General features: G+C 38.0%; 2 protein-coding genes and 1 non-coding gene across 3 annotated transcripts; all 3 read left to right on the top strand.

Moving 5' to 3' along the window:
- The first annotated feature begins 522 nt into the window (after positions 1–522).
- LOC113274187 (36.4 kDa proline-rich protein-like) lies at positions 523–1495 on the top strand. The gene has a single exon (XM_026523654.1). It carries the CDS (start codon positions 570–572, stop codon positions 1269–1271), a length of 702 nt encoding a protein of 233 aa, XP_026379439.1. The 5' UTR covers positions 523–569; the 3' UTR covers positions 1272–1495.
- A 9690-nt stretch (positions 1496–11185) lies between these two features.
- Positions 11186–12675, top strand: LOC113272999 (F-box protein At4g00755-like). The gene is made up of 5 exons (XM_026522775.1): positions 11186–11357; positions 11453–11914; positions 11974–12140; positions 12233–12351; positions 12564–12675. The coding sequence occupies exons 1-5, from the start codon at positions 11186–11188 to the stop codon at positions 12673–12675; spliced, it is 1032 nt and encodes a 343-aa protein (XP_026378560.1).
- A 391-nt stretch (positions 12676–13066) lies between these two features.
- TRNAG-CCC lies at positions 13067–13137 on the top strand. Its single transcript has one exon. It is a non-coding gene; the product is annotated as a tRNA-Gly (tRNA).
- The last annotated feature ends 6087 nt before the right edge of the window (positions 13138–19224 follow it).

The following is a 19224-nucleotide window of genomic DNA, read 5'->3' as shown; positions in this document are numbered from 1 at the left end:
ATCTAGCTAGCTATGATTTCAAATTAGCTTTAGTACTTCATATGCTTCTATGCAGCTTCACAGAAATTACCAACATTGGAGGACAATAAAATTGTAATGATACATTGGAGAGAACATCATTGAAGTGAGTGAAACTGAGAGAGTTAGGAAATCAAAGCTGTAAACTATTAGTTGTCACGGATCCATACAACCTATTTATTCACGGATTGGTTTTGAATTCCCCACCGTATTCAACAAAATTCCAAAATCGCTAATCAAAATTTTCCAATTAAAACTCAAGCACTCCAAAAGGGAATCCTATAGTATAATTTTGTGCTGCATGCTTTTTTGTAGACAATAAGGATTTGTTAACATTATCCATCTTCTTCTGAAAACTTAAGTACTGTACTCTTTTTTCTCTGGTTACCAGCTATTGCATGCAATGAAATAATAAACTAAATAAAAAACACTCACGGGTATGTCAATGAAATGTAGTATATAAACATGAAATCTTACTGCTATCAATCCATGAAAACCATCTCCTTTCGAGTAGTCCGATCCTCAAGTACTTCTAAGCATCAAGCCTGATCATGACTACGTTGAGGGTTACAGCAGTGTTCTACATTTTCATCCTTCTTTCTTTGCTGGCTTTGCCTCCAATTTATGCTTGTGGTTATTGCAACCCTCCTTACCAAGCACGTCCAACTCCACCAATATCCACTCACCCACCCGGCAGAGGTGGCAACCCACCTAGATTCTCTCCACCTTCCACTAATCCACCAGTTTTTGGGCGCCCACCAACCGTGAGGAATCCTCCGGTGACACTCCCACCACCTGCTTCTACATATCCTCCATACGGCGGGGGAAGTCCACCTTCAGGTGGTGGCGGCGGAATGCTACCTCCCATCGGTGGTGGTGGTGGACTTCTACCTCCTATTGGAGGCGGTGGTGGGCTTTTACCTCCTATCGGAGTCGGTGGTGGACTTCTACCTCCTATTGGAGGAGGTGGTGGACTTCCAGGAACTTCCCCGAGTTGCCCGATTAATGCTTTGAAGTTAGGGCTATGTGTGGATGTACTTGGTGGGTTGGTACATGTTGGGTTGGGAGACCCGGTTGAAAATGCTTGCTGTCCAGTAATTGCAGGATTACTAGAGCTCGAAGCCGCTGTTTGTCTGTGCACTAGTATAAGACTTAAGCTTCTTAATCTTAATATCTTCATTCCTCTAGCACTTCAAGTTCTCATCACTTGTGGAAAGAACCCTCCACCTGGTTTCGTTTGTCCTCCTCTTTAAAGATGAGTCATGCTGGTGCACGATGAGTGTCGTCTAGATCGATGTTCAATATTGGGAGTACTGAGTCGTAAGTGTCAGAGTTTGGTTGCTTATTTTGAGGTGTTTATTTGAATATGCATTGCCGTAATATGTTATTGAGGTTGATGTGTGTGTGTTATTTTTATTTTTGCTAATGTTTGTTGTGCACTCTGATGCAATTAGTGATGATCTATAAAAACTTTCATTTTGGTTCCTTTTTTATATTGCAATCATGGATTTATTATATATCTTGGTGACATCAAATACTAGTTTTTCAAAAACGTACGGATACTCAAGAACGAACGAACGAACATTCAAGTGAAGACTTACCAGTATTAAGAATCCGCTCTAGACATGAGTACTGTCAAAAGCAAAGACCAAAGAGCAAGTACTCTTTTTCTAAAAACATTCTCTTACAGTCAAAGGAATTGTTTTCTCCTCACCGTAACTAGGGTAGAGTAATGATCATGTACTTAGGCCGGTCACCGCCGGTGTGTATCGAAGGCAACAAGGTACCAATGTTTTCAACAAGATATCAATGAAGTTATCAGAGCAACTTGTTGAAAGCTCTTCAACAGCGCTGGCTAGGGAGAAGACAAGGGACATGATGATCTCGGCATCCGTTACACCGTTAACGGCAGCTTTAGTAGGGTTCGAAATATACCCGTCCGGGCCAGACTCTTATCGACTCTTATTAGTTTAGTAGGCTACCCAGAAAAGCCCGCTTTACACCTATAGGCCCCAAACTACTACTACTATAAAATCACGACCGGTAAAAGCTAGATTTCATCTCCTCGTCTTTAATTAGGGCAAAATCTTAGCTTATAAATTGAGGGTTTGGTTCTTCTGTTGTTTTCAGATGGATGGGGCTTGTATTTATCAGAGCCAGGTTGCGATTCTGGGACCTGTGGGTTATGCCCAAAACTCTATCCATGGCAATTAACCAAAGTATTCAAGGTTTCAATTATGCCCAAAGTCTAATTCCAATTTTTGATGGTGAGAGTTACGATTATTGGAGTCTACAAATGAAGACATTATTCATTTCACAAAACCTATGGGATTTTGTAGAAGATGGTTATAAGGTACCCGAGTCGGCAGAAAGTCTATCGTCATGGACGGATGCAGAGAAAAAGGAATACAAGGAAAACAAGAAGAAGGATGCTAAAGCACTACTATTTCTACAACAAGGGGTAAGCAAAACTATTTTTCCTCGAATTTCGGTGGTGAAAACTTCGAAGGAGGCCTGGAATATTCTCAAAGTAGCATTCCAAGGATCAGAAAAGGTAATCTCCATCAAACTACAAAACTTATGGCGAGATTTTGATAATCTACTTATGAAAGAAAATGAAACTATCCAGAATTTCTTTTCAAGAGTTACTGGTATAGTAAATCAAATTAGTAGTTATGGAGATACCATAGAAAATAAAAGAGTTGTAGAAAAGATTTTAAGGAGCTTACCGTTCAAATTCGATCACATCGTCGCTGCCATTGAAGAGTCCAAAAATTTATCGACTCTCTCGGTACACGAATTAATGGGTTCACTTGAGGCGCACGAGAAAAGGATAAATAGGTTCGCGGAGCAACCGTTGGAGCAGGCGTTTCAAACAAAAATAAATTTCAGTGAAAAGAAAAATACGGAAGCCAGAAAAGAAAGCTCCAGAGGGGGATCGTCATCAACATCACCTCACGAGAAAGGGTCGACATCAAATCGAGGGCCCAAAAATTTCTACCGCGGACGTGGAAGAGGAAAAGGAGGTTACAGAAACAACAATCAAAGGTACGGAAAAAATTACTCCTCAAATCTCCTTTGCAATGTTTGCAAAAAGTTTGGCCATGCAACCGAAAATTGTAAATATAAGTGCACCAAATGTGATAAATTAAATCACATGGAAAAAGATTGTTGGATTAACGAAGCTAACTATTCCGAGAAAAATGATTCTCAAAATCAAGTATTTTATTCCTGCCTCACCTCGCAACAAGAAGCACAAGGTATATGGTACGTCGATAGCGGATGCAGCAGCCATATGACAGGAAACAAAGAATATTTCGTAAAATTGGAGGAACAAGAGATTCCATCGGTCAAGATCGGAGATGGAAAGTTCCAAAATGTTGAAGGAAGAGGAGTTACAATTAAAATGATTGCAAGCCATTATTTTTCTTTCTAAGATTTAAATTTTGTTACAATTGTTTTCTTGATTTGGCTTTACAGTTATCATTAACCTTTCACATGCCATGACATTTATTTCATTGAGTTTTTTTCACGTCTAGTTTATTTTTTTTCAGACGCTTCATCCCCTCATTTGCATCGTCTTTGCTGTAACTCTTGAATTGAGAATTAAGGGGTAGTAAATCCGTTCCGATTAGACCTTTCAAATCACTAAAACTTTTATATAGCCTGAGTTTCATAGCTCGATAGAGTATCCGCCTACCATCTAATTTCAATTCAAATTTAGTCAAACAAGGTGAAGAACTTTAATGTTTCCATTTTCTTGTGCCCCTCTCTCTTGGGTCAGTTCATAGTCAGCAGTGTAGAGCTGTCTTGTTTTATTCGGTGACAGACATTTGCAAAATCCTTCATCTTAGTAGTACTAAGATTTTAAATAGGGTTTTTTTTTCTTTCTTAAACTCATCCCAATAAATGTGTTGTCGAATGAGGATTAGTCGACGTTTTAGTTTCAAACAAAAAGTAGAAAAAAGTTTAAGGTTAGTTTTTCGAGAATTCAAATTTACGGTCTCTTCTAGTTGCTTTATAAGCCGTCTTTATTGCTCGTCTCTTAGTGTTCTATTCTCAGAATCTTTTTCTTTCTCTCCTTACTTTATAGCTTCTCTTGTTTAGTTGATCCTCTCTTGCTCTTGCATTCAATTCTGAGATCCTTGATTCACTGCAATGGGAGATAGTTATCGCTTATATAAACACTTAAGTGGCCATTAAGTAGCTCAGCGTTATGCAAATTATACCAATATAGGGATTCTACCAACCCTCCCTGCATTAATGAGAGATTTTGGTATAAAAGAAACAGTATATTAGCTCGTGTTTTCTCCAATTGAATACAATAGAAATTAACTTGAACGGTACCAAAGACCAATGTTCAAGGATCAATCAATTTCAATCAACAACCAAAGGTTGGATTTACCAATTGATCGATTCAACGCACAACCTGTGATATTTCAATTATATAACAAAATATAATGCGAAAAACAAATAATACAGACACCAGAAGTTTTGTTAACGACGAAACCAAAAATGCAGAAAAACCCCGGGACCTAGTCCAGATTGAACACACACGGTATTAAGCCGCTACAGACACTAGCCTACTACAAACTAACTTCGGTCTGGACTGTAGTTGGATCCCAATCAATCTCACACTGATCCAAGGTACAGTTGCGCTCCTTACGTCTCTGATCCCAGCAGGATACTACACACTTTATTCCCTTAGTTGATCTCACCCACAACTAAGAGTTGCTACGATCCAAAGTCGAAGACTTTAATAAACGAATCTGTATCACACAGAAAAGTCTACAGGAATAGATAAATATGTCTTCCACAAAAATACCTATGAGTTTTGTTCTGTCTTTTGATAAATCAAGGTGAAAAGGAACCAATCGATAACCCGGACTTATATTCCCGAAGAACAACCTAGAATTATCAATCACCTCACAATAATCTAAATCGTAGAGATGGCGAAACTAGATATTGTGGAATCATAAATGATGAGACGAATATGTTTGTGACTACTTTTTATCTTGCATATCGGAGAAATTAATCTCAATATTACTATTGTAAGAAATTACAGATCTTACGATTGTACTCAAACACGATAGAAACAGCAAAATCAGATCACACAACTACAAAGAAAATAGTTGGGTCTGGCTTCACAATCCCAATGAAGTCTTCAAGTCGTTAACCTACAGGGTCTCGATAGAAACCTAAGGTTAGAGGAGAATCGACTCTAGCTTATACAACTAGTATCACACAGGAGGTGTGGGGATTAGGTTTCCCAGTTGCTAGAGTTCTCCTTTATATAGTCTTCAAATCAGGGTTTGCAATCAATGCTACCTTGGTAACAAAGCATTCAATATTCACCGTTAGATAAAAACCTTATTAGATTCAAGCTAATATCTTTCAACCGTTAGATCGAATTTTAGCTTGTTATACACACATGAAATGTAACTTCATTTAGGTTTGAGTAACCGTACTTAAACGTGTACAAGTCGTTGGTTCAACGGTAGTTAACCATAGGTTAGCCATATGAGCACTTTCATATTAACCTTATTCTTCTTTACCACAACTAGTTCAAATGACTAGAATGAACTAGTTCGAGAGTTGTTCAATTGCTTAGATCTCATAGAAGTATACAAGACACAATAGAAACAAAAATAGTTTTGATTCACTCGAATCTATTGATGAACATTATAGCCAGGGTTTGCAAAGATTGCATTCCTTAAAATATAAATGTCTTAGTTCACGAATTAAATTGTTTCTAGAAAATAACCTACTTAAGTACGCATACTAGTACGCGGACTTAAGAACCCGGAATAAGTTTGTTTTCAGTTCACAAACTCCAGCAAAAATTCACGGGATGTGAACTTCCGACAGTACGCGTACTGGTACGTGGACTTTAGTTCCGGTTATCCTGAGCAGCAAAGTACGCATACTTTGGTTCAAGGATATTGTACTTACACACATATGAGTTATCTCACAATGTTTATATCCAACCATGGTTATGTATTCTAAACTCTCATTTCAATCATTGAAACATTCTTAGAGAACGTTATATAGTTGTTGTTCACAAACTATTTTTCGTCAAAGCGATTTTCAAGTGATTGAAACTAATATAACTTTCGTCAATAGTAAAGATGAACTTGGCCAAAGAGAAAGATTACCAACATATATTTCGAGAAATAGATAAGAGAGATTAACTCAACTCGAAATAGTACAATATATAATCATAGTCTATATAGCAATACGACTTTTGTCTCAATATAGGAGATAAAGTAGACTTTTGAGTGACCGATAAGTTCAAGCCTCCACATACCTTTTTTTCGATGAAGTTCACCAGTTCCTTGAGTAGTTCTTCGTCTTTGCATGATGAACACCGTGGAGTCTAGAGCTCAACTACACTTTCTATCCTAGTATGAGACTTAGCTATTAGTAGATTAGAAATCAAGACTTATAGTATTGGCAACTAAACTTGACAAACAAGCTTGAGATGGAAACACTTGCGAGTTCGACCGAGCAGTGCTCTAACAGGCCTGCTGGAAGATATTTATGACATTACCATGGCCTCTCCTTCTCCTGGCAACGATATTTTTTGGCTTAATGATACTCCTATTCAAATTTGGAATCCTAAAGATAGCTTAGATACTCATGGCAACTAAGAGTCAGTTGAGAAGTTCTTGGCTATTCCAGGGATTAGTGATACTTTGCATGGATTATTTAGAGAATCACATGAGCAAAGAGTACAACCCAATACTATACCTTATGATGTTATTCCAAGGAGTGTAGAGAAGTCCTAAGAGGTTTTAGGTCTTGTTACTTATGATAGGTGTCATAAACACCTTGATATTTATCTATTGTTTATGCTTTCTTGCGAGTTTTCTTGTAAATTATGTATCTTATGTTTGTTTTTGAGTTTATTAGGTGTTTTGGAGTCATTGGATCTAAAGGAAGCGAAACTCATTAAAGTCATGGATTTCTTCTCATCATGTTGAAGAGAACGAAAAGAGGAAGCCACCGGTGTAAGAATGATGTCACCACGACGTCATATGAGAAAGTTATGAGCGAAAGCATTGATGAAGTTTGGGAGTCTGCGGGAATTGTCCGGTCAGTCTTCTAGAACTGACAGTTAAATGGAATCAACAAATGATTGCTCAGGGCAGCCCATATACAGAACATGGTGCCTAAATCACTTGTTTTTGCACCACAAAACTTTGGTCGAGTTTCAGAAAGAAGTTCATTTCTTCTCTAGCCGCAAATGGGAGTGACTGCTGTGATTTTGATTTATGAGAGGAAACTGGGATTCGAGATTTGCAAGCAATTGGAGAGTGGGTTGGCTTTGAATATGAGTATGGTAAGGATTTGGTGATGAACATGATCAGAGAAGCACTCTTGAGCAGGAATTTGAAAGTTAGGGTTTCTGTGGTGTTTGAACAATGGAAGCTGGTTCAGATTGAGAAGACATGGGGTATGTTGGTGTTGCAGAGAATAACGAAATTTTAGATCGAACTAGAACTGGTATTGGTCAGAGAATTATGGTCGGAAATCAGAAGCAAGAAATGTTTACTGAGTTAAAGAAGCATGAAGTGATTGAAGCTAACGGGTATGGGTAGATCGGAATGAGGATTGACAGAACCAGAGCTAGGGTGATCCTGAGACAGATTTGAAGATGTGAAGTGATAAGCAATTGAGCCTGAGCTGAATTCGAGTTCGACATAGAATATGGGATTTTGTGAAGGAGCTTCTGAAATGGAGATTGTTGCCGGTTCAGGTGGAACGAATTGTAAGTTTGATACTGAGGATTTCTGGGATTCGAAGCTGAGTTAGAATGGATATGAGCTGGATTAGCAGGATGAAGTGATGTTGATGTTAAGAAGGGTTGAGCTGTAATGAAGAGAGGTTGGTGCTCAAGTGCAGGCAGTTGGAGTTACTGTTGTTGTCTCAGGTGGTGAAGTTATAATGATGATTAAGTTGAAGCGTCAAGTTCAAGATTGAACTGGAAGAATGGTGAGCTGTTGTCGCCATTTGAAGTTGAGATGATGTTGTTGGTAATCGGGAGAGCGTTTCCGGGGAATGTGCTACAGAAAGATTAAGAAAGAGATGGTGGTTGTGAGTGGAATTTGGCAGCAAGGTGGCTTGGAGAAGAACTGAGATGTTGCTGCAGTAGGAGGTGATGGTGCTTTACAAGCACTGATGAGACTGAAATCATTCTTGAACTGATACTGGTGATGCTGTGGGCTCAAGGAAGTGGTGGTGTTTTTGCCATGTTAACAAGGATCTGAAATAGGTTGTTGTTGGTTGAATGCAAGAAGAATTGCAGGTGGTGAAGCAGTTGCGGTACTGAACTCATGGAGGAGATGCAGATAGGTTTGTTGGAACAGTTGTACTTGTATAATGAAGGGAAGTTGGTACTGGTGATTGCAACAGAAGATGGCTTAAACTGAGAACAGATGGTGGCACTAATGTGTTAATTATTGGTCTTGGTGGAATGGTTTACAGAGAGTGGGAGCAGTGTTGCAATTGAGAAGAGTTAGCTGGTGGATTGTGGAGCTGTTGCAGTTGAGACATTGCAGTTCATGGGTTATGCCAGAGATTACAGGGTGATGGCTGGTCTGCAAGTGTTCAATTGGAGCTGCAGGTGATGGAATTAGCAGGTTTAAGTATGAGGCAATGATACAGATAAAGATGCAGCAAATGCAGTTGAGAAGATGGTGCTGGATAAGAGTGTATAAGTTGCAGGAATGTGGTATGTTGCTGGTTGTAACAAGATTAAGAAGATCCCGCAGTTGGCTGAGATGTTGAGAATGTGCAGGAATTGAATGTGTGGATTATTGGCTTGAGGCAGAGCTGCAACTGGTGTTGGTTTGGGTTTGTGATGCCCAACAGTTGTGCTAATGACTGTGAAGGCACTGGTAGTGATTTGGCTTGAGATTGTGCTGTAGAATGAATGGGTTTGAATGATTGAAGTTGGAGTAAGCTGTTGCCGGGGATAGATGTATGTTAGGAACGATGCAGAGAAGGAGTCGTGTGATGCCTGAGTTGCAACTGGAATGTGCATTGTCAGTTCCACAAAACTGACAGGCATAGCAGTTAACGGACCTAAGGGGCTGGACTGGAGTTGTAGGCCGAGTTAATACAAGTATGTGGTCGAGTTGTGACCAGTCGAAACAATTAGTAGAGATACAAGAAGTTTATAAAAGGGTCTCGCATCTATCTTTTCTAGAATCTTTAATCTTTGCTTCTACTACTTTTTATTCTAGGGTTTAGAACATGATGCTTTCTTCTTTGCTTTTTGTTATGAACTCCATTAACACAAGTACTTCATTTATTTTTATTGGTTAAAGATATAGTCGGATTTTGTAAGCATGCTTTTTGATATGGTGAATTAGTTTTCTCTCCATATTATCGATCACTTTCTACGGTTTATAATAATTGCATGATTGATGCATTGCGATATGATTGAATGTTTGTTTGGTTGAGTCTAAAATTGATTGAACATACATCCATATCAATAGCTATTTTAGGGTTTATCATCAAGCGATAACCTTGAATATGAGTAGCATGATATGATTACGGTTTGTAGTGATACACTCTTGTAATATTCATCGGATACAGCGAAGAGTCTAAAGCATATAGACTTCTAAAGCCAGATACAAAGGAACTGGTAATTTCAAGATATGTTATTTTTGATGAATTCAAATCATGGGATTGGAATGATGAAGCAGACAACTACGAGTTGCCACTACTCATCGAAGACGAGCCAGATCAGCCACGTCAAGAAGAAAGTACTCCACCAGCAAGCCCGCGATCTCCTAGTCCAACACAACAAAGTCCAAGTTCATCGGAAGCAAGTGCCCCACCTAGAAAGGTGCGTTCCCTAAGAGATATTTATGATACATCTAATTGTGCATTTATAGCACTAGAACCTCAAAAATATGAGGAAGCGGCAAAAGAAGAAAAATGGAGACATGCCATGGACGAAGAAATGCGAGTGATCGAGAAAAATAAGACATGGGAGCTTGTCAATCAGCCAATTGATAAAGAAATAATTGGTCTGAAATGGGTCTACAAGACAAAGTATAATGAAGACGGTTCAATTCAAAAGCATAAGGCAAGGCTAGTTGCAAAAGGATATTCCCAGCAACCAGGAATTGACTACTACGAGACATTCGCCCCAGTCGCGCGCATGGAAACAATCCAAATGGTGTTAGCTTTGGCAGCTCAACTAAAAATGAAGGTCTACCAATTGGATGTAAAGTCGGCGTTCCTAAACGGAGAACTTGAAGAAGAGGTGTACGTCGAACAGCCTCAACGATATGTCCGCAAAGGAAAAGAAAAAATGGTATATCGTCTCCGCAAAGCACTATATGGTCTCAAGCAAGCACCGCGTGCATGGAACAACAAAATCGACAAGTATTTCCGAGATAATGGATTTGAGAAAAGTCCAAGTGAGCCATCACTCTACATCAAAAAATAAGGTACAGATTTTCTAATTGTATGTCTCTACGTCGATGATTTAATTTATGCCAGTACAAAACAAGAGATGGCAGAAAAATTTAAGAAGAAGACGATGAAAGAATATGAGATGACAGACTTAGGACTTATGAGATATTTTCTTGGGATTCAAGTAAAACAATTTCCAGAAGAAATATTTATTTCCCAAGAAAAATATGCAGAAGACTTACTGAAAAGGTTCAACATGATGGATTGCAAACCAATTGCAACTCCAATGGGTACCAATGAGAAATTGGTAAAAAATGATGGAGCGACAAAAGTTGATCCAACCTTATTCAGAAGTCTAGTCGGCTCACTGATCTACTTAACAAATACAAGGCCAGACATCGTCAATGCTACCAGTATTGTTTCTAGGTTTATGAGCGAGCCAAGCAAGTTACACTATGCAGCCGCAAAGAGAATTCTTCGGTATATCAAGGGAACGAAGGATTTTGGCATCAAGTATACAAGAGAAAATGATAATGATTTAATTGGCTTCACAGATAGCGATTGGGCAGGTTCTATTGAAGACCGAAAGAGAACATCAGGCTATGTTTTTTGTATGGGAACAAAAGTTATCTCTTGGAATTCTAAAAAACAAAGTACGGTGGCACTATCGTCAGCCGAAGCAGAGTACATAGCATCAACAAGTGCAGCATGTGAAGCAGTATGGTTGAGAAGAATAATGACCGACCTACAACAAAGGCAAAAGCAGCCGACAACTATCTATTGTGCCAACAGTATTGACTTTGTTGTATTGCTAAACAGTGACTTATCTTTCAAAATCCTCTCCAATCTGAATAATACAGCTGATGTTGTTCGCGCTAGTTCCGTTTCTCGTTTTTGGCGCCAGTTTGGTAAGCATCTCAATTATTTCACTTTTTTACAGTCCGATTTGGTAAAGATGGGAAGATTATACAATATGGTTTTTACTTTTTAATATGTTCTGCAGTGATTGCAAGTGGATTCTCTAAGAGTCTTTGCTTAAGATTGTATCCAGAAACATTAAGTTCTGTTAAAGCAATTGAAGAAAACAATGTAATACAGTCTATGGGATTTGAGACTCGTGGTGGTGGTAGCGTTGGAGTGGAAAAGTTGAAGAAAAACCATCGAATTTATGCGGTATTAGCGCGAAGTTTAGCACATTCGCTGACGAAAGAATGCATATTGGAGGCTATATGTGAGTCTAGTAATCGTTCTACAGCAGAAAATATTCAACAGACATTGATTCCTGCAGTTCTTTTTAATGGGAGGTTTTCTTACTGGTCAAGTCCAGGAAAGACTAATCCTGAGGTGCCTGAGACATTGACGTATAGATTGGTATCCAAATTGTGTTTCATTAGTGAGATCCATATCGAACCATTCCAAGGTTATTATGTTATGTTCATGCTATCTTGGTGCATAGTTATATATGGTTTGACCCCATTATGTTGTTTTGGTTTATTTCTGATTGCGTAATTCTTTTGTGCACAGTGTTTTCCGAGCATAATTTATATTCATCCAAGGCTGTGCGATTTAGAATGGGCCATGTCAAGGAACCGCAACGAGAGAGATATCTTACAAGTGATTATGGCGCCGGTAAATCCATTGAAGATCATGTAGTGTGGACATACACCTCGAAAAAGTTTCCAATGAGACAGGTGTGTTTTGTTATCCTTAAAATGCATTTATCTATTGTGCAAATTGTTACAGATGGTGTCATAACAAATATAATGATTTTACGATCAAATAGGATGGCTATTTGCAGAAGTTCAAGTTACCAGAACCTGTTCTGGCCATTGGTGGACTTCTGCAGATTGAATTGTTGGGTCGCGTCCAGCTTGGAGTGAATAATGGTTTATACCACTTACGGTTAGTTTTTTTTACTCATGACATCCATAGATGAACTCTGCGTCTATGTTTTACTTTTTGCAATAATTCGATAATAATATGTTACTGATTCATCCCCTTTGTTACACTGGACTATGTCGAATAGTGTGTCTCACGTTCAAGTCGTAGGACGCCCCCTAGCAGATGATTTCATTGCTGAGTTAATTGATTACTCTGGGAAATGCGTTTTAAAGTACAATCAAGAAAGAGCTACATGTAACTATTGGGGATGGAGCAACTAGGTATTATAAGAAGTTTGGGACTCCATCCATCCCCTCTGCAATCCTCTGGAGCACTTGGGCATAACGAAACCGAAGAGCTTTCTCAGAACAAATGCCAAACCACGGATGAAGCTACAGAATCAGTGAGGACTCTAGCGCGTTTTGGGGCTTATTACAATGTGGGGATTCCTTCAAGTGAAGTAAAACAGTTTTACTCCTGGGGGATATTGTTTTCGACTTTTTGCTACCTAAACATTTGTTTTAGTCTGTAATCCATGGGAAATTTGCTTCTCTTACAATACTGGTTCCTTTAAAGCTTGTCTTCCCTGAAATTACTTCCATCTTTGGTTTTCACTAAAATTATCTAAAGTAAAAGTGTAAGAATTGGTGTTAAAAGAGTGCGAGGGGAAAAAAATGCCAAGCCCAACTCTCTAATCCCGTTTATATGCCGCTTAGTTCCGGCTCTAATACAACAAGCGCATCTGGTGTAGTGGTACCATAGTAACCTCCCACGGTACTGACCAGGGTTCGATTCCCTGGATGCGCATTCTTTTTTGTTACGTTTTGCTTCCCTTCTTATTTTAGATAAGTCATGCAAGATGACTTTGTAACTGCACCACAACTCTAGAAGATAAGTCACGAAGCAAATGTTTTAGTTTGTTAAACTTATTTTTTATGCACGCATGGAAGGGTTCTATTAATGCTACAATCAACACATTATAATTAATCTTACATCTCATCGGAAATCATTATATTCGCAATCACATATGTCATTAGTGCTAACATTCAATTGAATGTTTTTATGTTACGTTTTGCTTCCCTTCTTATTTTAGATAAGTCATGCAAGATGACTTTGTAATTGCACCACAACTCTAGAAGATAAGTCACGAAGCAAATGTTTTAGTTTGTTAAACTTATTTTTTATGCATGCATGGAAGGGTTCTATTAATGCTACAATCAACACATTATAATTAATCTTACATCTCATCCGAAATCATTATATTCGCAATCACATATGTCATTAGTGCTAACATTCAATTGAATTGAATGTCTACATTGTATTGGAGACGATTTGAATCAAAGAATGATTATTAGAAAGGATGCTGATTACAGAGCTGGGACTGAGTTTATATACTCAACAGAAGTCGACTCTCTTCTCTCAACTCAATTACTCACAGAACGTGCGACTTGCACATTTACACATTATAAGTCATACACTCTAGTAACACCTTACACACACAACTTTCACACACCTTACACTCTACAGCATTATATGCTATCACCCTCCCTCAAGCTCAAGGTGCGTTGAAGAAATCAGCTTGAGATTGCACCTTACACACACAACTCTCACACACCCAGTAGTGGATAAAGTTGATGGAGAACACAACCAGGTGACAGAAAAGAATAAATTGCAGGAGCACATAGCAAACACCAGTTGCAGATGATTAAGCTTGTCGTAGAGTTGTAACATAATAACAGGACAAGCAGGTGAGGTTGCAAGATACACTAAGCATGAGCAGTTGGTGCAGCAGTAGTATTTGATGCAAATATAAGTAATTGTTGCAGTGGGTAGGTGTTTGTAGCAATACCACATAGCTCATACCTGAGATGGCGCAAGTGAAATAGCAATGCAACAACAGCTTGAAAGTGAGTGACTACAAATAGACATAGTCAGCAAGCAAGGCATTTGGCGTTTCAGCAACATCTTGAGAAATAGCAAGTGTAAACAAGCAGCTGTAGGAGTAGGTGAGATACTAGTGCAGGGCTAAAGGAGAAGTAGCAGCTGTAGTAAAGATTGGTCAGAAAGTGTTGGTGTCGTAGTGATAGTCAATGTCATATGAGGCAAAGTAAGACCTGAACTGGAGATGGTGCACATAAAGAATCGTTGTGGCATAGAATTCCTACTCCTTTATTCACTTAGTTTACAATGCTCAAGTACAGACAGTTGTTGTAGAATATGCGGGTGGAGTAGGTAATATTGATGCAGTAAGAGACATGGCAGTAGAATGAAGTACCGCAACTGAATCATATGGACACAGTGGCAGTAGTTGATGATATAATTGTTGCAATAGGTGGTAAATTGATGAAGTGGGTGAAGTACTAACAGTTGGTGTAGGAATAGAAATAAAGAAATATGAACAACCAACCAAATAGAAGCACCTGGAGATGTAGAAGTATGGCAGTAGATATACTTGTAGCAGGAAGTAATAGCACAGTAGATGGACTTGACCACTTCGAAAAAGAAAATATGCTCTGCAACTTACTGTGTGCTGAGGTTTTGTTGTGACATATCATATGAAACTCAAAATAAACAACAAGCACATAACCTTGCACTGAAGTATTCAACTACTGTAACTTCAACAGAAACTGTACCAGCTTTCCATTCACAAACTCACATAGATGCACAATATAGAAAAAGTAGTTGAATCAGAGAACGCCAAGCAGGCCACAGAAACAAAAAACAGTTGCACTTCAGTTGCTTAACAACATAACTAACTTGCATACACCAATGACATGATAGAAGTAAGACCTTGAACTGATATCCATCAAATTATTGAGAGTACTGAAAAGTACTTGGTAGTTGTACCATTATTATGCACTAAAAAGAAATGAAAAATAACTGAAAAGATAACTAAAACAGGCTACATCAGAATTGAATGTAGACTCATCAAAGAGAACATCAGCCTGAACTTAATATAACTCACCAATTCCATTCCCATAACATCATCTTCAGTTTCATCATTAAACTTGCAAGCCAACGCACTCGTGATCTCACACATGACGAGAACTTTACCAAAACTAGCACCAATGGGATGAACTGATAATAAGCAATCTAAGCACGTATAGTGCAGAAAACTCCCATTTCATACACTCAACGATGCACATCTGCGATTTAAGAGAAGATTTTCCCCACTATCAAATGGAACAACATTAATCTTCTCTCTAATCTAGACAATGTGTAGCAGAGATAGGCATGCTCAAATCTAATAGCTCCAGGTATCAGCAAAAGTAGGACTTGATGAAAGAACTGGTTTCCAAAAACCTAATTATGATGAAAACAGCCTTTGAAGATGTAATTGTCTTTTGTTGAGCTAGTGATGTAGAAGCTGAACACATGAGGTTAAAACTAAAGTAATCTAAAGATAAAGTTGGAGATTACCAGCAGAGACTCAAATTTCAGTTGATGAGGTAAGAGATTCCAATCCAAAACAACCGAACTGGCAATTGAAATAACCAAGAGCTCAAACCCTAAAACTGAATTTTAGTTCCAAAATCATGCTTAATCCTCTTGACGACGTTGCAATACTAACATCAGGATCAAATACAACTCCACACTAAGAACCATCAGTAATCACAACTCCATACTAGATCCATGAAAACTTCAAATAAAATTATTTAAGCAGCAAAAAGGAGATAAAGAGAACTCAAACCTTTTGATTCAGCACAACTCCAATACGAAAATCAACTCAGAAACATCATGAGACACACAAGATTCTTGAACACCTTGTTGATGACTGCTTTGAAATAAGAATTGAGACCAACAACTTCTCAATCTTCTACTGAATCCAATCAGTGGAACGACTTTAAGTTTTCGCCCTAACTAGACCTTGGTGTAGCGAGCTAGAACACGCTCACACTCTCTCGGCATCAGGAATCAAGAACAACAACCTTGATTAAAAAATTAGATTGCAGAAAACAACCTAATTATGATGAAAAACTTATGTTGAAGATGAATTTGGAAGATGTTGATGTAAGAAAATATAGATCTGAGATTTTAATTCTTTGTAAGATGAAGAACGACTGCATATTTGTGATGAAGAACAAGCAGAGTTTCATGAAGAACAACAGCAGATGAAATTGAATTTAAAGAAAATTAAGGTTGCTACAGCGGAAAAACGGATCGATACCCCTGAGAATTGTGATTCTCAGGTCTGATACCATGCTAACATTCAATTGAATTGAATGTCTACATTGTGTTGGAGACGATTTTAATCAAAGAATGATTATTAGAAAAGATACTGATTACAGAGATGGGACTGAGTTTATATACTCAATAGAAGTCGACTCTCTTCTCTCAACTCAATTACTCACAGAACGTGCGACTTGCACATTTACACATTATGAGTCCTACACTCTAGTAACACCTTACACACACAACTCTCACACACCTTACACTCTACAGCATTATATGCTATCACATATGCCATTAGAACTGATTTTGCTTAATTTCAGATCCCAATATTCAAGAAAAAGTCTTCAAGAAATTCTACGAGACATTTGCGGAAACTGAAGTAAAAAACAACCAGCTTCTACATGCTTATTACAGTCAGAATTTGTTTCAGTAGGATATCTTTGGTGCAATTGGATGGATTCCACCAGCAAAACTATAAACAAGAATTCCTTAATTATGCATGGTTGTATCAACCTTTTGGGTGCGTCCTTTTGGTGCCAGAACCTAATGGAAGATCGCTTGAAGAGATGTCTGGTAACAACAAAGAAGATGAAAAAATTTCTACGGCAATAATTGTACAAATAGTTTGCTTTAGTTAGTGATGTACGCGTTGGTAGTACAACTATTTCACTTTTGAAGCGTCAACGGCCATAAGAAAATTTTCTATTCTGCTTTTAATTATTACTTGGTACATCTTAGCTAAGTTTTAATCTTTTTTATTTCTTCAGGTTTCTGCTTTGCTCTTTTGGATACATACATAGTTACATACCCTAAGGCAGGAAGAGAGCTTTTTTGAGCTCTACAAGCTTTTTTTTCTCTCCAAGGGCTCTTTTCCTTCATCCTTCTTCTTCATCTTCATCATTCTACTTTTCTAATTAAATGCTGGACGAGTAATTCCCCCATATGGATTTCGTTCCCAAGCCAGATGGGGATCCATGAGAAGAGGGGAAAACTAATCTGAAACCTGATACGTTCCTTGATCCATTTTTTTGAGACTCTGGGATTTGAAATCTTGCATATTAGGTATCCAACTAAATTTAGGCATATATCATACATTGCATTCTCCCATCTGGTTGGGATACTTTTTAATCTTTGCGCGCACTTTAGACTCGTAACAGTTTGGGATTTAAAATCAAGTTGGGGCTCCCTTGTTTAAATATGTCTCTTTCTTTGGATCTGCTTTATATACGTCTCTCCATTCCTTTAGCAGTGGTTCTAAACAGATCGAGCTATTAAACCACACAAAAACAATATGTGCAAAAGCTCTCACAGTTTTGTATGGTGGGCCCTGCCAGAGGACAATAGGGGGGCCACTTATGGTGGGGCCATTGAAAAATTTGTGAGGAGTAGTTTTGGTGTTGTTTTTTTTGCTCGGTTCAAATAGAATTTTTGTTCCTTTAGATTCGATATCTGGCTCATTTATTTTCTGATCTTCTTCTAGTCTCCTGATGAGATTTCTCTTCAAGCTTGATTCTAAAATTCTTCATTGATATTCCCTTTCTATTCTGCTTCTTAAAGTCTTTTCCTTTGTTGTCCTTTCTATATCTCTTTTGATCATTTCAATCTTTCATTAATTGTACGACTAAATAAGTATGCGTTTAACGCATTAAGTTCGAAAATATTAAGACAAACCAGTGAATTTCAATCAAAAGGCATTCATAGTAATTTAGATAAAACACACATACACATTGGAAAACTACATACGAAAAAAAAAAATTTCAAAAAAAAAAAAAAAACTTAAAAACTTAAAAACTTAACCATAATAGATAATTAGTTGAGAGAAACCATCTTTAAATTGCTTAACTAGGAATCTTACCTCCTATCTTCTTCTTGCTACTCTTCTTCTTCTGATTCATCGATTCTGCTAATCCTCCCTCCCGTATCTGTTGGTATATTACGGACTTCTCATGAGCGTACGCATAATCCATTCCAGGGGATACTCTGAATGAAAATAAGCTATTGTCATTGGTACACCGGTGATCAATCGTGCATGCATGGATTTCCTTAATTATTTCCTTCCCTAGTCTGGCGTTTTCCTCATCGCTCAGATTGCATAAATCCAATCGCTGAGCCTGCGCATGAAACAAAAATGTTTCTCATTGACAAATTGTGCACCTATAATATTGAATACGATGCAGATGTGCTTCTCGACGTCGTATTGCTCTGGTTGAAGATATTTGAATACCTAGAGGAATTCTAAAATGATTGCAAGCCATTATTTTTCTTTCTAAGATTTAAATTTTGTTACAATTGCTTTCTTGATTTGGCTTTACAGTTATCATTAACCTTTCACATGCCATGACATTTATTTCATTGAGTTTTTTTCACGTCTAGTTTATTTGTTTTCAGATGCTTCATCCCCTCATTTGCATCGTCTTTGCCGTAACTCTTGAATTGAGAATTAAGGGGTAGTAAATCCGTTCCGATTAGACCTTTCAAATCACTAAACCTTTCATATAGCCTGAGTTTCATAGCTCGATAGAGTATCCGCCTACCATATAATTTCAATTCAAATTTAGTCAAACAAGGTGAAGAACTTTAATGTTTCCATTTTCTTGTGCCCCTCTCTCTTGGGTCAGTTCATAGTCAGCAGTGTAGAGCTGTCTTGTTTTATTCAGTGACAGACATTTGCAAAATCCTTCATCTTAGTAGTACTAAGATTTTAAATAGGGTTTTTTTTTC

The sequence above is a fragment of the Papaver somniferum genome, chromosome 4, assembly GCF_003573695.1.
Source record: "Papaver somniferum cultivar HN1 chromosome 4, ASM357369v1, whole genome shotgun sequence".
NCBI classification, from domain to species: Eukaryota; Viridiplantae; Streptophyta; class Magnoliopsida; order Ranunculales; family Papaveraceae; genus Papaver; species Papaver somniferum.
Note: the sequence above shows the minus strand (reverse complement) of the source record. Positions and strands in the feature narration are given on the sequence as shown.

Coding starts and splice junctions, on each gene's coding strand:
- LOC113274187 (XM_026523654.1), top strand. CDS start 570: ATGACTACGTTGAGGGTTACAGCAGTGTTCTACATTTTCATCCTTCTT.
- LOC113272999 (XM_026522775.1), top strand. CDS start 11,186: ATGACCGACCTACAACAAAGGCAAAAGCAGCCGACAACTATCTATTGT. Junction 11,358..11,452: donor TCGTTTTTGGCGCCAGTTTG/GTAAGCATCTCA, acceptor TATGTTCTGCAG/TGATTGCAAGTGGATTCTCT. Junction 11,915..11,973: donor TTGGTGCATAGTTATATATG/GTTTGACCCCAT, acceptor TTTTGTGCACAG/TGTTTTCCGAGCATAATTTA.